The sequence below is a fragment of the Leiobunum rupestre genome, chromosome 1 (genome assembly GCF_980474605.1).
Source record: "Leiobunum rupestre chromosome 1, qqLeiRupe1.1.hap1, whole genome shotgun sequence".
Lineage (NCBI taxonomy): Eukaryota > Metazoa > Arthropoda > Arachnida > Opiliones > Sclerosomatidae > Leiobunum > Leiobunum rupestre.
The window spans coordinates 16,553,326-16,574,212 of NC_143384.1; the positions used below are offsets into that span (position 1 = coordinate 16,553,326).

General features: G+C 33.6%; 1 protein-coding gene across 1 annotated transcript in view; it reads right to left on the minus strand.

Moving 5' to 3' along the window:
• Positions 1–4,102, minus strand: part of LOC149961198 (fatty acid synthase-like) — a 119,638-nt gene extending 115,536 nt beyond the window's left edge. The window contains exon 1 of the mRNA XM_090175714.1: positions 3,901–4,102. Coding sequence (XP_090031840.1) covers positions 3,901–3,940 — 40 coding nt within the window. The 5' untranslated portion in view covers positions 3,941–4,102. The remainder of the gene's footprint in view (positions 1–3,900) is intronic.
• Between the last annotated feature and the right edge of the window lie 16,785 nt (positions 4,103–20,887).

Below are 20,887 nucleotides of genomic sequence, written 5' to 3' on the forward strand. Positions count from 1 at the left end.
TAGTTGATTTCCGAACTGATTCTGGTTTATTGTAATTGCGGTACTTGATTTCCGAACTGATTCTGGTTTATTGTAATTGCGGTACTTGATTTCCGAACTGATTCTGGTTTATTGTAATTGCGGTAGTTGATTTCCGAACTGATTCTGGTTTATTGTAATTGCGGTAGTTGATTTCCGAACTGATTCTGGTTTATTGTAATTGCGGTAGTTGATTTCCGAACTGATTCTGGTTTATTGTAATTGCGGTAGTTGATTTCCGAACTGATTTTGGTTTATTGTAATTGCGGTAGTTGATTTCCGAACTGATTCTGGTTTATTGTAATTGCGGTAGTTGATTTCCGAACTGATTCTGGTTTATTGTAATTGCGGTAGTTGATTTCCGAACTGATTCTGGTTTATTGTAATTGCGGTAGTTGATTTCCGAACTGATTCTGGTTTATTGTAATTGTTTGTTCAATAGGAAATGTATGTTTGTTTACGTAAAAGATAGAAGTCGCTATAGTATATCAACATCTGAGGAGTCTTACAACCTTAGTGCTGCGTAGTTGATTTCCGAACTGATTCTGGTTTATTGTAATTGTTTGTTCAATAGGAAATGTATGTTTGTTTACGTAAAAGATAGAAGTCGCTATAGTATATCAACATCTGAGGAGTCTTACAACCTTAGTGCTGCGTAGTTGATTTCCGAACTGATTCTGGTTTATTGTAATTGTTTGTTCAATAGGAAATGTATGTTTGTTTACGTAAAAGATAGAAGTCGCTATAGTATATCAACATCTGAGGAGTCTTACAACCTTAGTGCTGCGTATAGAAATTATTGAAAGATTCGTTGAGAAGTATTAATACACACAACTGGGACGTGTAAGCTACTTCTTATATGGTCCTTGCTTGGGTTTAAAAGGCTAAAATTGCGTCTATAAAGTGAGTGTCGATCCTAATTGCTTAAGACAAATTCTACAGAATCCCATTCGATAATAAATACATTCCAAAATCTAGAACTATCCGTCGAATGGGCCTGAAACCCACGATTAAGCTACATTTCCGAAACATACGGTACAAAAGGATTCGGTCGAATGGGCCTCAAACTCGACATTCGGTTATATTTTGGCAAAATATAACCGAATGTCGAGTTTGAGGTCCATTCGACCGAATCCCATTCGACCGAATATTCCTGGAAACATTTCCAAAATATAACCCAATGACGGGGCTTATACCCATTCGACCGAATATTTCTGGAAACATTTCCAAAATATAACGAAATGACGGGTTTTTTACCCATTCGACCGAATATTTTTGGAAACATTTCCAAAATATAACCCAATGACGGGGCTTATACCCATTCGACCGAATATTCCTGGAAACATTTCCAAAATATAACCCAATGACGGGGCTTATACCCATTCGACCGAATATTTCTGGAAACATTTCCAAAATATAACCCAATGACGGGTTTTTTACCCATTCGACCGAATATTCCTGGAAACATTTCCAAAATATAACCCAATGACGGGGCTTATACCCATTCGACCGAATATTTCTGGAAACATTTCCAAAATATAACCCAATGACGGGTTTTTTACCCATTCGACCGAATATTCCTGGAAACATTTCCAAAATATAACCCAATGACGGGGCTTATACCCATTCGACCGAATATTTCTGGAAACATTTCCAAAATATAACGAAATGACGGGTTTTTTACCCATTCGACCGAATATTCCTGGAAACATTTCCAAAATATAACCCAATGACGGGGCTTATACCCATTCGACCGAATATTTCTGGAAACATTTCCAAAATATAACCCAATGACGGGTTTTTTACCCATTCGACCGAATATTTTTGGAATCATTTCCAAAATATAAACGAATGTCAAGTTTTATACCCATTCGACCGAATATTTTACGAAACATTTCCAAAATATATATAACCGATTGTCGAGTTTGAGGTCCATTCGACAGAATCTCATTCGACCGAATGTTTCTGGAAACATTTCCAAAATATAACCCAATGGCGGGTTTTATACCCATTCGATCGAATATTTTTGGAAACACCAAACTCGACATTCGGTTATATTTTGGAAATGTTTCCGAAAATATTCGGTCGAATGGGTATAAGCCCCGTCATTGGGTTATATTTTGGAAATGTTTCCGAAAATATTCGGTCGAATGGGATTCTGTCGAAAGGACCTCAAACTCGACATTCGGTTATATTTTGGAAATGTTCCCCAAAATATTCGGTCGAATGGGTATAAAACCCGCCATTGGGTTATATTTTGGAAATGTTTCCAAAAATATTCGGTCGAATCGGATTCTGTAAATAGGCGTATTCCACCAAATTAAATTTGGTTTGACTCTAGTATGTATTGTATAATCAGTTTCAACCTTAGATAGGGAAACGATTATGGTAAATAACGTCAACTGCATATTAATTCCCCTTTCTAAGATTGCAACTGAATATTGTTAGTTAGTGCCTAATCTGGTAACCAACCAAGCGAAAATATTTAATCCGGTAATTCTTAAAAGATATATTTTTTTATTATTAAGGCCACCGTTCTGCTAGGTTAATAACCAATCCTATCATTAATTAATAATGAACGTACAATAGCACGCTATTCCATTCTCCGCGTATCTGTCTTTGGCTCCCAATATCGAATTTGCTCGAAGCAATCCCAAATGGAAAGTCCATAAACCACCCGTACATTGCAACGACGGTACGTGGGGGTTATATAGCCTCGATACGCTATTGGATAGGGACGGTATGAAATCACCCCTGACGAGAACTCAGTTTGGTAGCTTTTGTTGGCGGCTTTAAATGCCCTCTAGGTAAACCCCTACCCCCCCCCCCCCCCTTCAGGGTCCAAATGAACATTCTGACAGACAAGAGTTACGTCCGTGCAGACTTGACCAATATATTTGGCCAGACTTCAGAAGGAATCTTCGCGCTGAGGTACCATTGCTTCGCTCCGCCATCTACTGGGGAATCTACGTGCCACTAACATTTTCTTGTTATTGAGTTCTCTCGATTGGCTTTTCGGAGGAAAACTTCACTAAACGCCATTTTCCTTTTTAGAAATTAAAACCCTGATTTTTCTCTTTAGATTTCATTTTCTTAAACTGATATTAAAACTACGTTTTAGACTCTAGTGTGTTCCTGGTTATCCCGTAGAGATAAATATTTACTTCTAAATACCTATAAAATTTAAGTATTATTTTTAAATTATAAGTTCGTTAAGCCTTTAGTTACGTTCAACCTGTAAATTCCATTTTCGTGAGTTCGTATGTAGTAACATATGAGATGAATATTAAATTCTAAATACATATAAAATTCAAGTGATTTACATTTTTAGTTCGTTAGGCCTTTAGTTACGTTCAACCTGTAAATTCCATTTTCGTGAGTTCGTATGTAGCAACATATGAGATGAATATTAAACTCTAAATACATATAAAATTGAAGTGTTTTACATTTTGGGTTCGTTAGGCCTTTAGTTACGTTCAAACTGTAAATCCCGTTTTGGTGAGTTCGTATGTAGCAACATATAAGATGAATATTAAACTCTAAATACATATAAAATTCAAGTGATTTACATTTTGGGTTCGTTAAGCCTTTAGTTACGTTCAACCTGAAAATTCCGTTTTCGTGAGTTCGTATGAGATGAATATTACATTCTAAATACATTTTACGTCATATCCAGTGAAACGGGTATCATTAAAGAAAATACGTGTGAAACAACTTTTCAATGCAATTATTTCTATGGAAAAGTTACACAAGGCACACTTATGAATTATTATGTTACATATGCTACTATATTGACTACATTTTAAAGTAGTAAAATGTAAAAAAAATCCATAAATTATCTTAATTTGGTATAGTGTTAAAAATGACAAAAATGAGTTTTACTTGATTTTGCTTTGGAGCGAATACTGTAGACGTATTCCATTATCCTATGTTGGTCAAACGGCCGAGCTAAAGCATGTAGGTCGAAGGGAAGTGGGAGGGTCTTCTAAGCCAAGTGGTCATTGTCGTGACCCGCGAAAATATCGTCCTCTGGCCTGAATTGGCTTTTCTAAAGCCTCGTTTTATTGGTCAGTGGTTCCTTTTCCATTTGCTATTCTTTCCTCTAATATTTCTCACTTTGAAACTAATGCGGCCTTTATATGTAGTGGATTTAACAATGGACGTTATTCCTATTTCCTCCAAGTGGCGAATTTTGGAAGCTGACAAATAGAATTGGGGAAGCAGACAATATGAAAATAGTAACCACGGAAACAAAATCTTGTGATCGCGAGGCACGAGCTAAACTATAGATTGTCAATCAATTAGTGAGAGTCAATTAGTCAGAAACCCGAGCACTCTAGAAGTTTGAGCAACAACTTTGGGAGTCACGTGAACATTTTGGACGTTTTACTTTTCCCGTTACATAACTTACTTTGTACTTCGGAGTCGAATATTCAACAACTTCAAAACGATGCAATATTTGTGTCAAGCTTACGTGACACGTCGTCATGTATTTATAGTGTTTAAATAAAAATACTGATAATTATAATTTTCCAACTCAACAAATCGAGACATAGTTATGAAAACTTATTATTTATATTATTTATCGAGCAGCGTACTTGTTAAAAACCACTAGGCCTTGTACAATTAAGACTAATTTGGCGAAATAAGTACGAGATATATTTGCGGTACACCCGGGCACACGAATCCCTCCGTTGGCCTGGCCGTTACACATATCTTGCCCTGATTAATCAGGTGGACGAGCGGACTGAATTCGGCCCACACGTTACAATACCGAATAAAAAAAAACTTATCAAAATATGAGCAAACGATGAAAAAATTAATATAAAAATGCAAGTATCATTGTTTATAAAGTTCAATTTACGAATAACGATGAGGAAAAACTAATAGCCGAAACCTATCTAGGTTTCAATGGCGAACCAAAGGGGGCGTAGCGATAGTTTTCGGTCGCGGATAGCCTTTTATTGAAGCGGGGTAACTATCTTACGAGTCCTTTAATGCTTAGAAAATAATCCTAGCTCAAATAATCCTCTAAGGGACCCATTACTTTAAGAACGTAAATAGCTCAGAGGGAAAGCAAACATTTAGAGCTAATCCATTAAAGGTTCGATTTTACTGCTCTTATGCATAATAGATGGCGCCAATTTAAACTTTAGCTGGAAAGGGAATAAATATTTAACGATGTTTTACAAAAACCACTTCTAATACTATTTTAAGCGATGTTTTAGACTAAGTAAATAAAATTTTAACTCAGTAAAAAAAGTGCAACGAAAAAATAATCATTTTCGCAATTTTATTTGAAAATTCTAATTTTTAAAACCGCTGGTATAAAAAAATACGTAATTAAAATGGCGTTACCTCTTCTCTATTCGTAGCTTGTTCGTGGGTAAAATTTTTGCATAACCTTTTAAACACCCTGTATGAAACGTCCTTGTGACGCCATGATTTATATCTATGTCAGCGTCCCCAATACAGCGCCATCTAGCCACCTCAATATGAACTACTATGGTAATCATCTTGGACCATTTCTCGTGAAACCTTCTTGAGGGAATATAAGAGAATGTATACCCCATAGGCTAAAGGGTAATAATTGGTGTCTGGGGGGTTATATAGAACCAGAAAGAGTCTATTGCTTCTGAAGTCCGCAACTTTTGGGACACGCTTGAACGGATGTCGAGAGGTTGGGCGATCGGGCGATTTCTCTCCAGGGGGAGCTAAAGTGCTGATGGGGTACCGCGTCATATCATCGAACCGAGCTCTCTCGGTAGGGGTTTTATTGCTTCAATAGCGATGGATTTTTTATGTGAACCCCGACACTATTACCAGACCTACTGGAGACTAATAACAAACGCGTTATTAGCTTTTGGAGAACGGTTTTTGTGGGATATAGTCAATGTATTTATTTATACTTGAGGAGAATTACTATGTTAAGACGATCTAAGGGATTCGTAGTCTAATTTTCCCCTGACAGGAAAGGGGGAAGGAAATGTATCACATCATAAGTCTATAATAATGTTTCATAAGTTTGTCACTTTGGAGAATATTATACTGAGAGCTAGTAACGGAGTGACGTCATCACAAGAAGAAAATCTCCCTCTAGCGAGGCGCTGTCAAAGGCTACGTGTGACGCGTTAGCAAGCGAACGCAAAACGGCGACGAAGCCCGTAATGCAGTCTGTCTTGCGAATAGCTCTCAGTAAAACTTTTGCATGTGAAGAATAGGAAGTGTCACACTTATATAACAATACACTTACGGTCACATGCATGTACTTTAATTTAATTTGTCATGGTTTTTACTTTGTTGTATGTATTGCTTACCAAATTTGATAGACTATTTAAATTTTATCGATTGGTTTTTATTCTTTTAACTTTTTTAAAATGTAAACTTAATCTATTATAACATTAATTAATATAACTTTAATTTACTTGTACTTAGATCCTTTAGTAAATAATGGCTCTCTGGGGCCCCCGGATTTATAGCTTTGCCAAGGCCCGGGCGCATTCTCGATGGCCCTAAATATTGTTCTGCTACAAATTGTTGGCTAATTTATAAATCATTCAACATTGGACAAATAAACTAGTGGACCGGATTTCAGAGCAGCGACGCTTGTAGCGCCACGGTGTCCGAATTTGGAAAGATTTCGCCGAAATATGTTCAAAAACGTGCGCAAAATAAGCGTACGATGTTAGGCCTAATTACCATGTGAATCACAAAAATTGCTTCGTAGAAATAGGTTTTTACGAGGGTAAAAAAAAAATATTGACCGATTTCAAAATGGGATTTTTGCCTGCACATTATGAGGTCTAGTAGGCTTATTTAACTGCTTTTACACCCTAACATATGGAAAGCGCAAAATTAATTGGAAGGTTATACGCTCTACACATTGCATTTGGGTGGAAAGGTTTCGCGATTCACTCGGTGGGGAACGCTGGTGGACGACGCATTTTGAAGAATGGATTTTTGCTTATGATTCTGGTCCAGTAGTTTATTTGTCTATGATCCAACAAAAGAACGGAATGGTGTCCAAATCTATCTTTAGTAAATGGAGATTTCGACCTTGAAAATGGCCACCCTGACCTTCAAAATATGTATCTCGAAAACTAACAAAAAATCTTATAATAAATAATTATAATAAATAATTATAAAAAATAATTATAATAAATAATTATAATAAATAATTATAAAAAATAATTATAATAAATAATTATAATAAATAATTATAGTAAATAATTTTAATAAATAATTTTAATAAATAATTATAATAAGGATATTGACCTTGAAAATGGTCATCTCGACCTTCAAATAGCGATGCTTTAAATTGTTAATCAATCTATTTACGTCATTGGCGCAACACTAAATGCCACATGTAAGCGAATAATTTCCGCCTATTGTCACCCTAAGGGTGTAAATGATACCAACCTAAGCCGGCAATAAAAGAAAAGGCACGTATAAAGATTTCCTTATACAGAAGTATAGTTTGGAATTAACGTAGCTGCCAAGTTTGACAAAGATTTTTTGGTAGGCAAACTACCAAAGAAAACCATCTTGAAAACCATCTTGGTAGCCTCTTTTGTGTTTTACGGGCAGAGCAACTCCGTTAATAATTAGTGGAACCTCCTTAATTAGTTCATTAGGCCTTTGCCCTGGTCTCTCAACGCGAGAGAGCGCCCAAGGAAATATTTACCATGACGAGACTCGAAGGCGAATTTCGCGTTACGATTGTCTCGACGATTTAAAGCCTCAACCACCTTCCTACTCGCTGTCAAGTGTCGTAGCTATCCCCTAATAGTAGAATAAAGCCGGGTACTACTTTAGTTTTCAGCGAGGGTTAACGATAGATCGCAGTTAAGCCGTAGCGCATTCTCTAGTTTGTTTCGAGGATTGGCCAGAGGTTGGGGAGTCTTAAGACCGCAGTCCGCACGCTCCGGTATCTTCGATAGAGCCGTTGTCGTGGCAACGTGACGTAATTGGTCGTATAAACAGCATTCGTTCCTGGCCTGGCAGCGCACCCTATCGGCCACCCCGTTAAATATATAGAACGGTCAGAAATGGAAATACGTATTTTAAGGTCTCCATAATCAAGCTTTAGGAGGAAATTCCGCGTAATTATTACCCTCCAGGCGATAATTCTACGGCGTGAATTAAAACTTCGCTTTCCAAGGGCGGTGGCGCTATCTATGGACGAACGGGGGAACTAGCCTCGAATTTCCTCCTTTTAAAACGTTGCTTGCTTCAGTTACTCTTTTAAAAGTTTAGGTTAATTTGAATACGCTTTATCGTAGGGGCTCTGTTTAACGAATATATTGAGGAGCTGGGCTCATTATTTTACTAATTATTTTAATGATTAAACTCTAAAATTTTGCTAAAGTATAGAAATATAGTTATATTCCAGCTAAGTGAAATATTTTAATATTAATATGCTTTTGCACGTGCCGTTTCTATGGAAACCTTTTGGAATTGCTACCAGAAAGGTCTTGGCCTGCCTATAGCATTATATAGTAGTGTTGTTAATTTTCCGGAAAAATTTCCAGAAAATTTTCCGCCAATCAGAAAAATAAAAAATTGAAACATAAATTACTTTTTAAGGGTTTTTAATTTTTTTTTAAACTTTTTATCGGTATAAAACGTCTAATAACAGTAAACATACTACAAAACATTAATAATGTTACATTGTTAATCAGCTTAAACTAGTCTAGATGTTTAGTTTTACTTTTAGATTCGAAAAAATGAGGCGAAAATGCCGCTTTATTTAAATTTGCAAACAATATATTAGACTAATCATGGAATGAAAACTTTTTTTTATTCGGGAAAATACGGAAAATTTTACGGAAAAAAGGTCTCGGTCATTTTCTGGAAAATTTTCCGACTTACGACACTATTTTATAGTTTTTAATTAACTGTCTTTGTGTTTAAGGTGACACCCTGCGAATTTTTAGTATTGGGTTTTGCCACCAGATGGGGTAAGAACTCTCTCGGCATCGGGAAAGTATTCACAAGAGCTACGCTTGAATAAGGAAGAAATTATAAAATCAGTATATACAAGGCGAAATAAATATTAATAACTAAGGCTAAAGTGTGAATTAAAATACCAATTTTGTATAATTAACGGTCTATTAGGATTGTTGTTACCCATTTAACAAAACAAAACATTTATTTTACACCATTCTTCATAATAAATGTATTTAAATAGTGTGAAAATGTATGATTTGGAATGAATTCGTTAAGTTTATCAATAGTTTGAGAAAATATTGGTTAACTAAATTACATGTAAAAACAACAACTTCAACTGTGAGTTAAGGCAATTTAAATTTAAACGACTTTCATAGATTTTTTCTTCAGATTTAACACACATTTTTCATTTAATACGCCTTATTAATCTCAATTTGCATAATATTCATCTTTAAAAGTTTCCTGATCATTTTCGGTAAAGTTTCCTGACTAGTCGGTTAAAACCGTGTCTTTTCCATAATTAAATCATTTATAACCTTGTTTAAAAACATTTCTACCTGTTATTTCTGTATATAAAAAGTGCACTTGTAAAGGAAACGAATAAAAAAAACAGGTTAACAAATATAATGCTTCACATTTCTAACTGCTTAGGAATGTCTAGTATATGCTCCACGTAGTAAAAAGTATTTCTTAACGTAATTTTATTCAAATTACTGTTAACCAGTTAACCGTTACACGTAATTGGTTTCGTTATAATCAAGCAACTATATGCGATAGCTTTTTTAAAATATTATTATCTTGTTTTTTTAGTAATTAATAAACACATTTTTTAAAAGTATTATTTCACGTGAAGTACTACTGTAATCCCAAGCGTCTGGGAGGCAGAGTTGTGGATGGCCGTGTGAGGACGACCACCAATCCCCCAACGGGTGGTTGTCATACTTCCGCCACGGGTGTCCCGTCCCTATCCCCAAGTATCCCCCTGTTGGCGTGTTCGTAACACACATCTCACACCTGATTAATCAGATGGACGAGCGGACTGAATTGTCCCACCCGTCACAATCGCTCATAACGAGTTTAAAAAAAAGTAAGCGCAAATTTTACTTTATAATCTGATATCTTGTATAAAACACAGATTATAAACCTTGTATTCAAATTATTAATGTATCAAATATTATATATTTTGCTCAAAAATTGCGGTTATAATTGTTTAAAAATCACACATTGTATAATCATACATTGTACTTGACACATTGTACCATCATACATTGCACCATCATACATTGTACCATTAAACACTGTATCATCATACATTGCACCATCATACATTGTGTCATCATACATGATAGCATTATACACTGTAACATCATACATTGCACCATCATACATTGTGTCATCATACATTGTAACATCATACATTGCACCATCATACATTGTGTCATCATACATGATATCATCATACATTGTATCATCACACATAGTACCATCATACATTGCACCATCACACATTGTACCATCACACATTGTACCATCATTTATTAAATATTTATTAAAGTATGTGCGCACTAAAATTCTACGGTTAATAATTTATTGTTTAACTAATTAAATATTTATGATAATATAAATTTAAATGACATGTTAGCTAATTGACGTGATTACGTAACCCAAGTCGATTGTCGATTTGGGTCAGCGCCAAATTTCTGTAAAAAATTTAATTCCAAAGAAATAAAATTTATTACTATTACTATTATTATTGTTGTTGTTGTTGTTGTTGTTGTTGTTGTTGTTATTATTTTTAATATCAGAACATAACATTGCCGAAATTTCATTCCCCCTCTTATGTTAGAGTTGAAATTTAAATTGTAATTAGTTACTTTCATTGTCTGTCAAATAAGCAAGACGTCATGATTTCACCAAGAATATATTCAGGTATCTAAGAATATGCGACTGCAGATATTCTAAACCTAAGCTTCGCATATTTTGTAACAAAAGTTCGTCTGCTTTGGATTTTTACTGACACTGTTTCACACAGGCAATCGCTATGATCTAGGTTTAAGTTTTGTAATTACAAAGAAGACGTGAGTGACATCAATTAAATTAAATTTCAATTCAATTTAGTAAATAACTATTTATAAATAAAATGTCACTGGTCAACATGACCTGTGAACCATCGCCCCACCCAATTCAAATAAATTTGGTCAAGGTCCAAAACAAACTGGACTTTGACCAACGCCACCGCCTTATGTGGAATACTGCCCACGAGTAAGAAAATAATTTCCGTTTTTTGTTAGCAGATGGCGCTAGTTATCCACACGGATTGAATTTTATTTTAAGATTAATTTGTGAATCAACTATTGAAAAAAAAATGTACGTGTAAGACGTTGAACCGGTAAATACAGAAATATTTTGGTTCATTTCGATCAATTCTTCTTTTAAAGCACGAAAAGTTTTATTATTTAATAAACAGTTTATCGAAAATAAAAAAATAATACCTGGTTTTAAAAATTCCATTTATTAAATAGGCCGTCTAACTAGTCCTATAGTTATGTCTTTTGTGATAGGGAGGCTCTTAGTCCTTGAGTATGGCACTGAATTTAACAGTCTTAAGCGCAGTACTTTTACCAGAAGGAAATTAAATAAAACAATAAATAAATTCCAAACAATATAATAATGAAAATATAATAATTGTTATCAATGGGATAAATTAAACTTTTGACCTCTTTTGTTTGCGCTACAGGTGACTGATTTAGCATTTATTTTGGTTGTGTGTGTGTGTGTGTGTTTGAGGGGTTCTTTTACCCTCGTATTTTTTACGTTTTAAATTATGTTTTGAGAACATTAAATTCTTATAAAATAACTCGAACAATAAATATCAAATAATTATAATTATTTAATTCTAAACTCTCAACGGTTCTGTTTCGCCATAAACTAAATAAAAATTTAAATTCTTAATTTGAATTTCAGTTATTTAAAAAATTATTTAACGTTAACTTCAATTTTTCCTTTCATTACTATACTCGAAGCTCACCACTACCATAGGCGGGGATTTTTCTGCCTCCGCCGGAAATATAGTTCGCTAAATAAAATGATCTATGTTAAATATTTTTATATTATATTTAAGTTAAATTTATTGTCTGCCACTAATACCACGATCAACTTTGAACAGCGCGTGATCAAAGTTGGCCGTGCTAATACGACGTAAGGGTATATTCCCATTCGACCGAATTCAATATGTTTCCGAAAGGCGGATTCGGTTCATTGGGACCTTTTGTTTTGTTTTTTACTTCTGCCCCGAGATATAGCAGGGTACGCAAAAAACGTTATACCTTAACAAAATTGCTACAGGTGTACTAACGGTAAGGTTAGGTTAGATTAGTCTCTCACTTCCCTAGGGTGGCGCGCTTTTATAAATATATTTATGCTTTGAACCTTTTATTTATATCAAGAATACAATAATAACTAGATTTATTTACCGTTTTGTTTAAGCGAAACAAATAATCATTCTTAATGTACAAAAACCCTCCTTTGTGAGCTATTTTCTCCATTTTAGCTAACTGGCTCCAATAAGACTATCAACACTTATTTATATAAGAACTAAACCTATTTAAAAAACGTCTCATAAAAACGAAATTTGATGTACTATAAAAAATAATATAAACGTGCAAAATTGGGCTGTAAACCGCACAATTGGGGTATTTTCGATCGATTGGGACTCAATGTTAAAACGTTTTCGAACGAATGGGATTTCGGTCGAATGGGACCAAAGCCGAAGTAAGAGCTTGAAAGTTATTTTAAAAAAATTCGTATTTTCATAAAAATATTATTGAACTTAAAAAGTGAATTTAAAGTAACACCGTGACCTAAACCGCCGGCATTCGTCCTAACACCCGCTTCTACATTAAAGGGGAACGGTCAAGCTTTAACCTGTTAGATAGCCCTTTAGCCCATTAAAAAATAAAATTTATGGCGAAAACCGCGTCAAAATATATTCAGTGCTTAATTTTTAATAAAATAAAGAAATTTCGGGAAATCGAAAAGCGCGCGTCCGCCGCGACACCTGGTGAGAAGTCGGTGAGACGGAAAAACAACGTAGAAGCGCAAGCTGCTGAAGACGCGAAAAATTTGTTTCGCACGCGCGGCGCGTTCCAGTTATAAGAGACCGAAGCCTAAATTGCGCGATTTTAAAAGTTAGGATAGTTCGCAAATCGCTCATACGGGGTTAGGGGCGCTGGCGGCGAAAATTCAAACCCAAACACCTGGCGTTATTTTTCGTTTCAACTTTTTGGGCCAAAAGCTATTTTTCAAGACAAAAAAGGTACGTGTTAGTATATTGAACGTCTTGTTAATCTTTTGATACGGAAATAAGGCCATATTTGGAAAAGCTTGACCGTTCCCCTTTAAACGATCATGGCAACCCTATTTTAAAAGATTTGACCTTGAGAGAAAAGTTCGCAAGTTGTAATGTAATTTTTTAACTGTGGCCGCTCTAATTTGAAAATGGCTCTCTATTGATGAGAAAATGAAGTTACTCGAATGTATATTTGCATATTAGATGGATTTTCCGAGGTAGCACCTAGCTATAATTTAGCGTCTGATACAGGATAATTAAAAAGTCATAAACACGTTTTTTCTTAAATAAACTTATCAAAATGTAAGCAACGATACAAAAATTATATTAAAATGCAAGTATTATTATTTATAAAATCAAATTTACGAATAATGATGAGGAAAAACTAATGGCGTCTGCTTTAGCCGCTAAGATGTCTCATTTGAAAACGATTAAAAGAAAGTTGAATTTTATTTTAGCCTAAAACGATTTTTTTTAAGTATTACCCATTGAGTTGGGAATAAATAGAGGTACAACTAAATCTGGCTGGCGCAGAACCAATTTCGTTCAATAAGGAGACTTTATCAACTTTATCGTTCTACCGTGGCGGCATCTGTCTCTAGTGGTGGCAACTATAAGGCAATTGAATATTTGCGTGAATCTAACGCGAAATTGAAATGTATGATTTCTCCTAACAAACAAACCTTTGAAGTTGTTTAAAAATAATTTTATTCTGTCAACACGATCCTTTTTAACTCAAGTTACGATGAGTTAGCTAATAATTATTTATTTTTAGCCATGTAACTTTACAAAATATAGATGGCGCTACCGCCTAATTATAAAGATTAATTTGGTACAGTCTTATCAGAACAGGTCCCGCGTAACCATGGCAACCGAAATCGTAATTTTAATTCTAGCAGTATTATTCCCAATTCAATGGTATTACCACACGTAAAGTAAACGTAACTTTTACTTTCTGATATCTCAGATAAATCACATACCTATACTATATTCCTAAGTGTCTTCTGTCTGTCTTGCGTCTGTTTCTCTATAGGCGTCCGAGCCGTTCAACCTAGGACCGCCAAATTTCTCACAGCTATTCTTATGGCGCTATTTTCATCGATTTCCAATTAAGTTAAGTTAATTAATTAAATCGTGTATTTTTGCCCCTGGAACGGTGCCGTGAATCCTGCAGCCTACATACACCTTTACAACCAATATAATATTTTTATGCCTCAGTCAATTAATTTTCTGCGCTGGGGGGGGGGTAGAGTTTTGTTTATGCCATGACTCATTCTCCACGGGATTTTAGTTCTAGCTAGGGCCCGCGGCCGAAACAGTCTTCACGGGATTTTAGTTCTAGCTGGGGCCCGGCCGAAACAGTCTTCACGGGATTTTAGTTCTAGCTGGGGCCCGGCCGAAACAGTCTTCACGGGATTTTAGTTCTAGCTGGGGCCCGGCCGAAACAGTCTTCACGGGATTTTAGTTCTAGCTGGGGCCCGGCCGAAACAGTCTTCACGGGATTTTAGTTCTAGCTGGGGCCCGGCCGAAACAGTCTTCACGGGATTTTAGTTCTAGCTGGGGCCCGGCCGAAACAGTCTTCACGGGATTTTAGTTCTAGCTGGGGCCCGGCCGAAACAGTCTTCACGGGATTTTAGGTCTACCTGGGGCCCGGCCAAAGGACGGGCTACCCAGCTAGTTGTAAATAAAAGAAAGCTAATATTTTTGTTTAAGTCATTATTCGGATTAAGATTAAAAATTTGGTTTCATTTGATTTTGAAATTGTTGAATCAGAGAAAATAACAGTTGGATAAAAGGACTTTATTTACCAATTAACATTTAATTTGGTTAGTTAATTCGTAAATGTAACTAACCAACAAGTTGACAAGCCAAAGTATACCTCTCCTCGGAAGAGTTTCTAATTTTCAGTCAAGCGTAACATGTATCCGTGGTTCTGTGGTAGAACGCTCACCTACCCAATGACAAAAAGAAGACTTTTTTTGGAAAAACCTTTTCCCTAATTCCAAGAAACTGCGTATGCAGAGATTACACTTTGCCAAGACAGACAGACCCACAGACAGACAGACACGATGATTGTAAAACCCCTCCTAGGGGACATAGTCGGAGAGGTAAAAATGTAAGATTAATTTTCTACATAAAATTAAGTTGGTTATCTTGGTCGAACACACTAGACAGTTGTTACGGGTATAAAGGAAATAAACTTTACACGTGGAATGAAATCCCGCGATGTAAACGTTGTTTCGTAAGTTCAAGGTCTAGTTTTACCTTTAAAGCGATCATAAAAAGTTATTTAGTTGTCAAATAAAATAGTATCCCTTTAGTTATTAAATTTTCAATGAAAATATTAGGAAAAAAATGCAGTAAATGGTTTTACGTTTTTAAATCCTTTTTTATTGGGCAGTTTTATGTCAATTACATTGTTTTTAGATACCGTTTTAAGTTCGTTAGAGCCTAAGCTACTATAGTTAAATATTGAAACGGTCGTTGGCTTATAATGGTTGTATTCGTAATCATAGTATTATCAGTAGCCCTTATCTATGTAAAACTACGAATGTCAAGTCCCCCATGACGCACTTGTTTCGTGTTTTCATAGTTATGATACAACCATGAAGGTTTATTCTGGTTTTTTTATATTTAAAATTTTATGGTTTTCTGTCTTCGGAGATAAAGTCGATTTTCTATTTAGGGTGTCTGAAATTCCGCTTACCCCTCTAAAACTGTGAAAGGTTGAAGTTCAGGGTATTCATTTTTTTAATTTTATAAAAATTTTAAATATTTTAACGATTTTGAATAGTTTTGTTTTTCGGCGATATTTGGTAGACGAAACATTTCAACGATAAAGTATTAGATAAATATACTTAACGTAAAAAAAATCAATTCGATTAGTGAAAAAGATCTATTTTTTTACAAAACAATCATGAATAAAACAAATGGTATTTTCCCATTGCGCCGAATCCCATTCGACCGAATTCCCATTAGACCGAATTCCCATTAGACCGAATTCCGCCATTGTTTTTGATGAAATTAGCCCAAAGGCGGGTTTTGTATTTTTCTAATCGACCGACGCAATATTCTCAATTGAGCGACCGCAAAAAAAATAGTTTTTCTTTCTACTCCTTTTGATTGAGGTTAGGTTAGGTTAGGTAACACTGCATGCTGTTCTGACAGATGCTGAAACGGATAAAACCGAATCCTAAACCCGGAGAAGTGCGGGTTTTTCGGTCGAATGGGACAATCCCATTAGACCGAATCCTAAATCTGCCTAAGTGGGGCTATTTCGGTCGAATGGGATTGGGTTCGGTCGAATGGGATTCGGCGCAATGGAACAGATTCAAAGAAATTGGTACTGGGAGCCTATAAAGTTTCAAAGCCTCGTCAAGAAATTGAGTAAAATGTTAAGGACGGTTGTAATTTTTCAAAATTTCCCAACGGATTAATCATTTAATTAAAATTATAATAAATCACAATTTTGTAAGGTTCTATAATACTTGGGTTAAAAAAATGCGTACACTTGTGAAAATTAAAAATTGCGATTTCATTCATTGTTATTAACTTGTATTTATTAAAAATAATATATTGTTTATTTATTAAAAGCAATATGTTAATTTATGAAATGTAAAATCAAATTTGTAAATATTGCAATTTTGCCAGTACAAGAAACATTATTCCCTCCTTGTACTAACTTGTTTTTTCATGACCTAATATCTTCGTGAAAAAAAGGGTGGATTTATTAAAAATAATATATTGTTTACTACTTAAAAGTAATATGTAAATTTCCGAAATGTAAAAATAAAATTTGTACAGTACGATAAACATTTTTGTCTCCTTGTACTAACTTGTTTTTCATGACCTAATATCTTCGTGAAAAAATAGCTTTTTGGTAAAACCAATTTTAATTTTTGAAATTTAAAAATTTAAACGTTGCCTACTTAATACGATTAACCTGAAAATTCCGGAATTTTAAAATTAATAATATTTGAGAAAAAATTTTGAATTTTAAAATTAATAATATTTGAGAAAAAATTTTGAATTTTAAAATTAATAATATTTGAGAAAAATTTTTGAATTTTAAAATTAATAATATTTGAGAAAAAATTTTGAATTTTAAAATTAATAATATTTGAGAAAAAATTTTGAATTTTAAAATTAATAATATTTGAGAAAAAATTTGAATTTTTAAATTAATAATATTTGAGAAAAATTTCGGAATTTTAAAATTAATAATATTTGAGAAAAATTTCGGAATTTTAAAATTAATAATATTTTAGAAAAATTTCGGGATTTTAAAATTAATAATATTTGAGAAAAAATTTTGAATTTTAAAATTAATAATATTTGAGAAAAATTTCGGAATTTTAAAATTAATAATATTTGAGAAAAATTTCGGAATTTTAAAATTAATAATATTTGAGAAAAAATTCGGAATTTTAAAATTAATAATATTTGAGAAAAATTTCGGAATTTTAAAATTAATAATATTTGAGAAAAATTTTTGAATTTTAAAATGAATAATTTTTTATAAAAATATCCTGTACGGAAAAATAACTGACACCCTGTATATTTCACAATCTTCCCAAAAAAGCGGTGTTCTTATTACCGCCTTTATAATAACTACTATACTATGAAGTTCTATTATTTTATATTTTATTTTTATGCTTCTATATTTTTTTATATTTTACTTCCATTAAATAAAAGAACATAAATCTTAGAACAGAATGTTTGTAAAAGTCATAGACCACGTAATAAATCAAAGTGGCTCTTAAATACAATTGAAAATCGTGAATGACCGGAACAACAAATACTAATAAATAACTATTTAATATAAAAAAACGTAAATTTTTATAAAGGGTCCGAAAAATTCGACTAGCAGTCGATCCACCTAAATATTTCTTATTCCCAGATTCTACGTATATAAGGTTTTGATTTTTCTAAATATAGACAACGAAGCAAGTTATTATTTCTACTTACAAGGAGACATCCCGAAGTGTAACCCACCGATTTTGTTCAAACTCGGGGGATTGGTAGACCATCATGTAACTTGAAAAATCCTAAAGGGAATTTATTCAATGGGCAACCATTTTGCCATAGCAATGAAAAATGTTTTTGACAAAAAAAATTTTAATTTTCCCATTGAAAATAACATGGGATTCTGAAAAATTTTAACAAATTTCAAAATTTCTAAAATGCCAAAAATAGAAAAAATAGATAAAAATTGACAATAAAAACATCAAAACTGATCAACTTTTGATCAATTTGAGGTCAAAATCCCATGTTATTTTCAATGGGAAAGTTTAATATTTTGTGTTGTCAAAAACATTTTTCGTTGCCATGTCAAAACGGTTGCCCATTGAATAAATTCCCTTTAGGATTTTAATGATACATGAAGGTCTACCAATCCCCCGAATTTTCACAAAATCGGTGGGTTACACTTCGGGATGTCTCCTTGTTAGGGAGACGATTTTTAGCGTAGCATCTAGGAGCAACAAACACAAGGAGAACGCGGCTAGCCTTTAAACACGCTAACGCAGTGTTGCGTACAAATTTAATTGGACGAACCTTTACGCTGAGCGTTTTACGGAAAGGGGGAAGACAATTTCCGAATTTTCCCCTTCCGACGGCAGTAGGCGCTAAAGCGTCTAACCAATAAAAAATGTACACAAGAAAATCCACGACTTTTGACGGGTTGCGTTCTCCTTGTGTGGGCAGTGCTGTTGAGACAACGGTTTGTTTTTGGTCTCAAGCTGTGCAAGCCGTCATTTTTCACGCAGTAGAAATTTTCGTGAAAGTATTTTATCAATGAGAGTTATTAGATAATGAAGAAAATGTGTAGTTCGCTACGGCCCATTGTCTTCCGCACAGAACCGTACCTTCAACAATTTCCCGGACTGTATTTACATTGCCCCTCCCTTTAGCCCCATTCGCTTCGCCTTTTATTAGGTCAGTCATTCAAATCCCAATGGCTTCCTTTTTCGTATTAAAATAAAAAATTAAAACTATAACAAATTTAATCAATTGTATTTTTACGGCGCGCTTTAAACAATGATTTAGAAAGTTTAACAATAATTAAAATTCATTTGATTTCTAATGATAAGCCTAATTTTAATTTCTTTTTGGCAGATTGGTCTTAGAATTAAATTAGGTCTTAATAATTTTTATACAAGGTGGCTTAGCTATTTGAAACCAATAGCTTCTATGGGATAGTAAAATTATTCTAAAATGTAGTTGTTTTTATTTTATTTGATAATGCTGGAATGATAAAGAGGAAAATAAGGTATGAATTTAATCAGACTAATTTATTTTTTATTTTTTTCGGAATACATAAACATATAAGATAGAAATACAATTCAAAATTGAAACAAATGTTTATGAAATCCAAAAAAATCAAAACAAACACATTTTAGTATAGTATTACTATCCCTTAAAAGCTATTGGTTTGAAATAGCTAAGCCACCCTGTATAATTTTAAAAACATTTAAAGGTGCACAGAATCGTTTGAGAAATTCCGGACGAATTTCAAGTAACTCCTCCCCTCCCGTCACGCGAATCGGATATAGCTTCCAGCTTATCAGAACACGTGATTCTGTAGCCCCACCCTCAACATTCAAACGGTTTCTGTGTTCCTTTAACGTAAAGCGTATAACAAAATATATAATTTTGAAAATATTTGAAGGTTCACAAAATCGTTTGAAATTTCGGGACGACTTTCAGGATGCTCCTCCCCTACCGCCAAGTGACTCGGGCATAGCTTCCAGCTTATCAGAACACGTTATTACGTAACCCAATTCTCAAAATTTAAAAGGTTTATATGATCCTTTAACGTAAAGCTAGAGAACAAATACCATTTGCTTTCGCCCAACAGTTATAATGATATATAATTATTGTTTTTAATATATTCGAAAATGTCTTAAGGCGGAATTTTCACTCTAAAATTACATATCATTTACTACGGGGTATTACCGATTTAGATAATAGCATTTTGAATACTAACTTTACTTTAATCGCACCAGGTATTTAATAATAAAACAATATGTAAATTTTGATTTACAATTTCCAGTATAGTAAAAACAAATTTGTGTTGCTTGCTTTACTCGAGTTTTGTAAAGACCAAAATAATTTGTACCTGAGAAGAAATCACTACTCTTAACTTGGAAAATCAGGTTTTAACAAATTCGAATTGAATGTTTTACAGACTCAGACTTTTATAAATTAAAAGTAATATTTTAAAATATTTTAAAAACATATCGAATCTAATTAAATGCTATCTTCGCACTTAATATTTTAAAACAATTTCTAAAATATAGGTAACCAAATTTTAAATAAATTTTTATCTTCCAAATATTTTCAAATATTCCAAAAGTATTGAGAACCGAATTTTCAATTGTTTTTATATTCGTATTTAAAATTAAAAAAAAATCAACAATATAGGGAACGGAATTTTAAATATATTGTCTTCGAATTTAATATTTATAAATATTTTAGAACCATAAGGAACCAAATTTTAAATAAATTGTTATATTTGAATTTAATATTTTCGGATATTTTAAAAACATAGCGAACCAAATTTTAAATAAA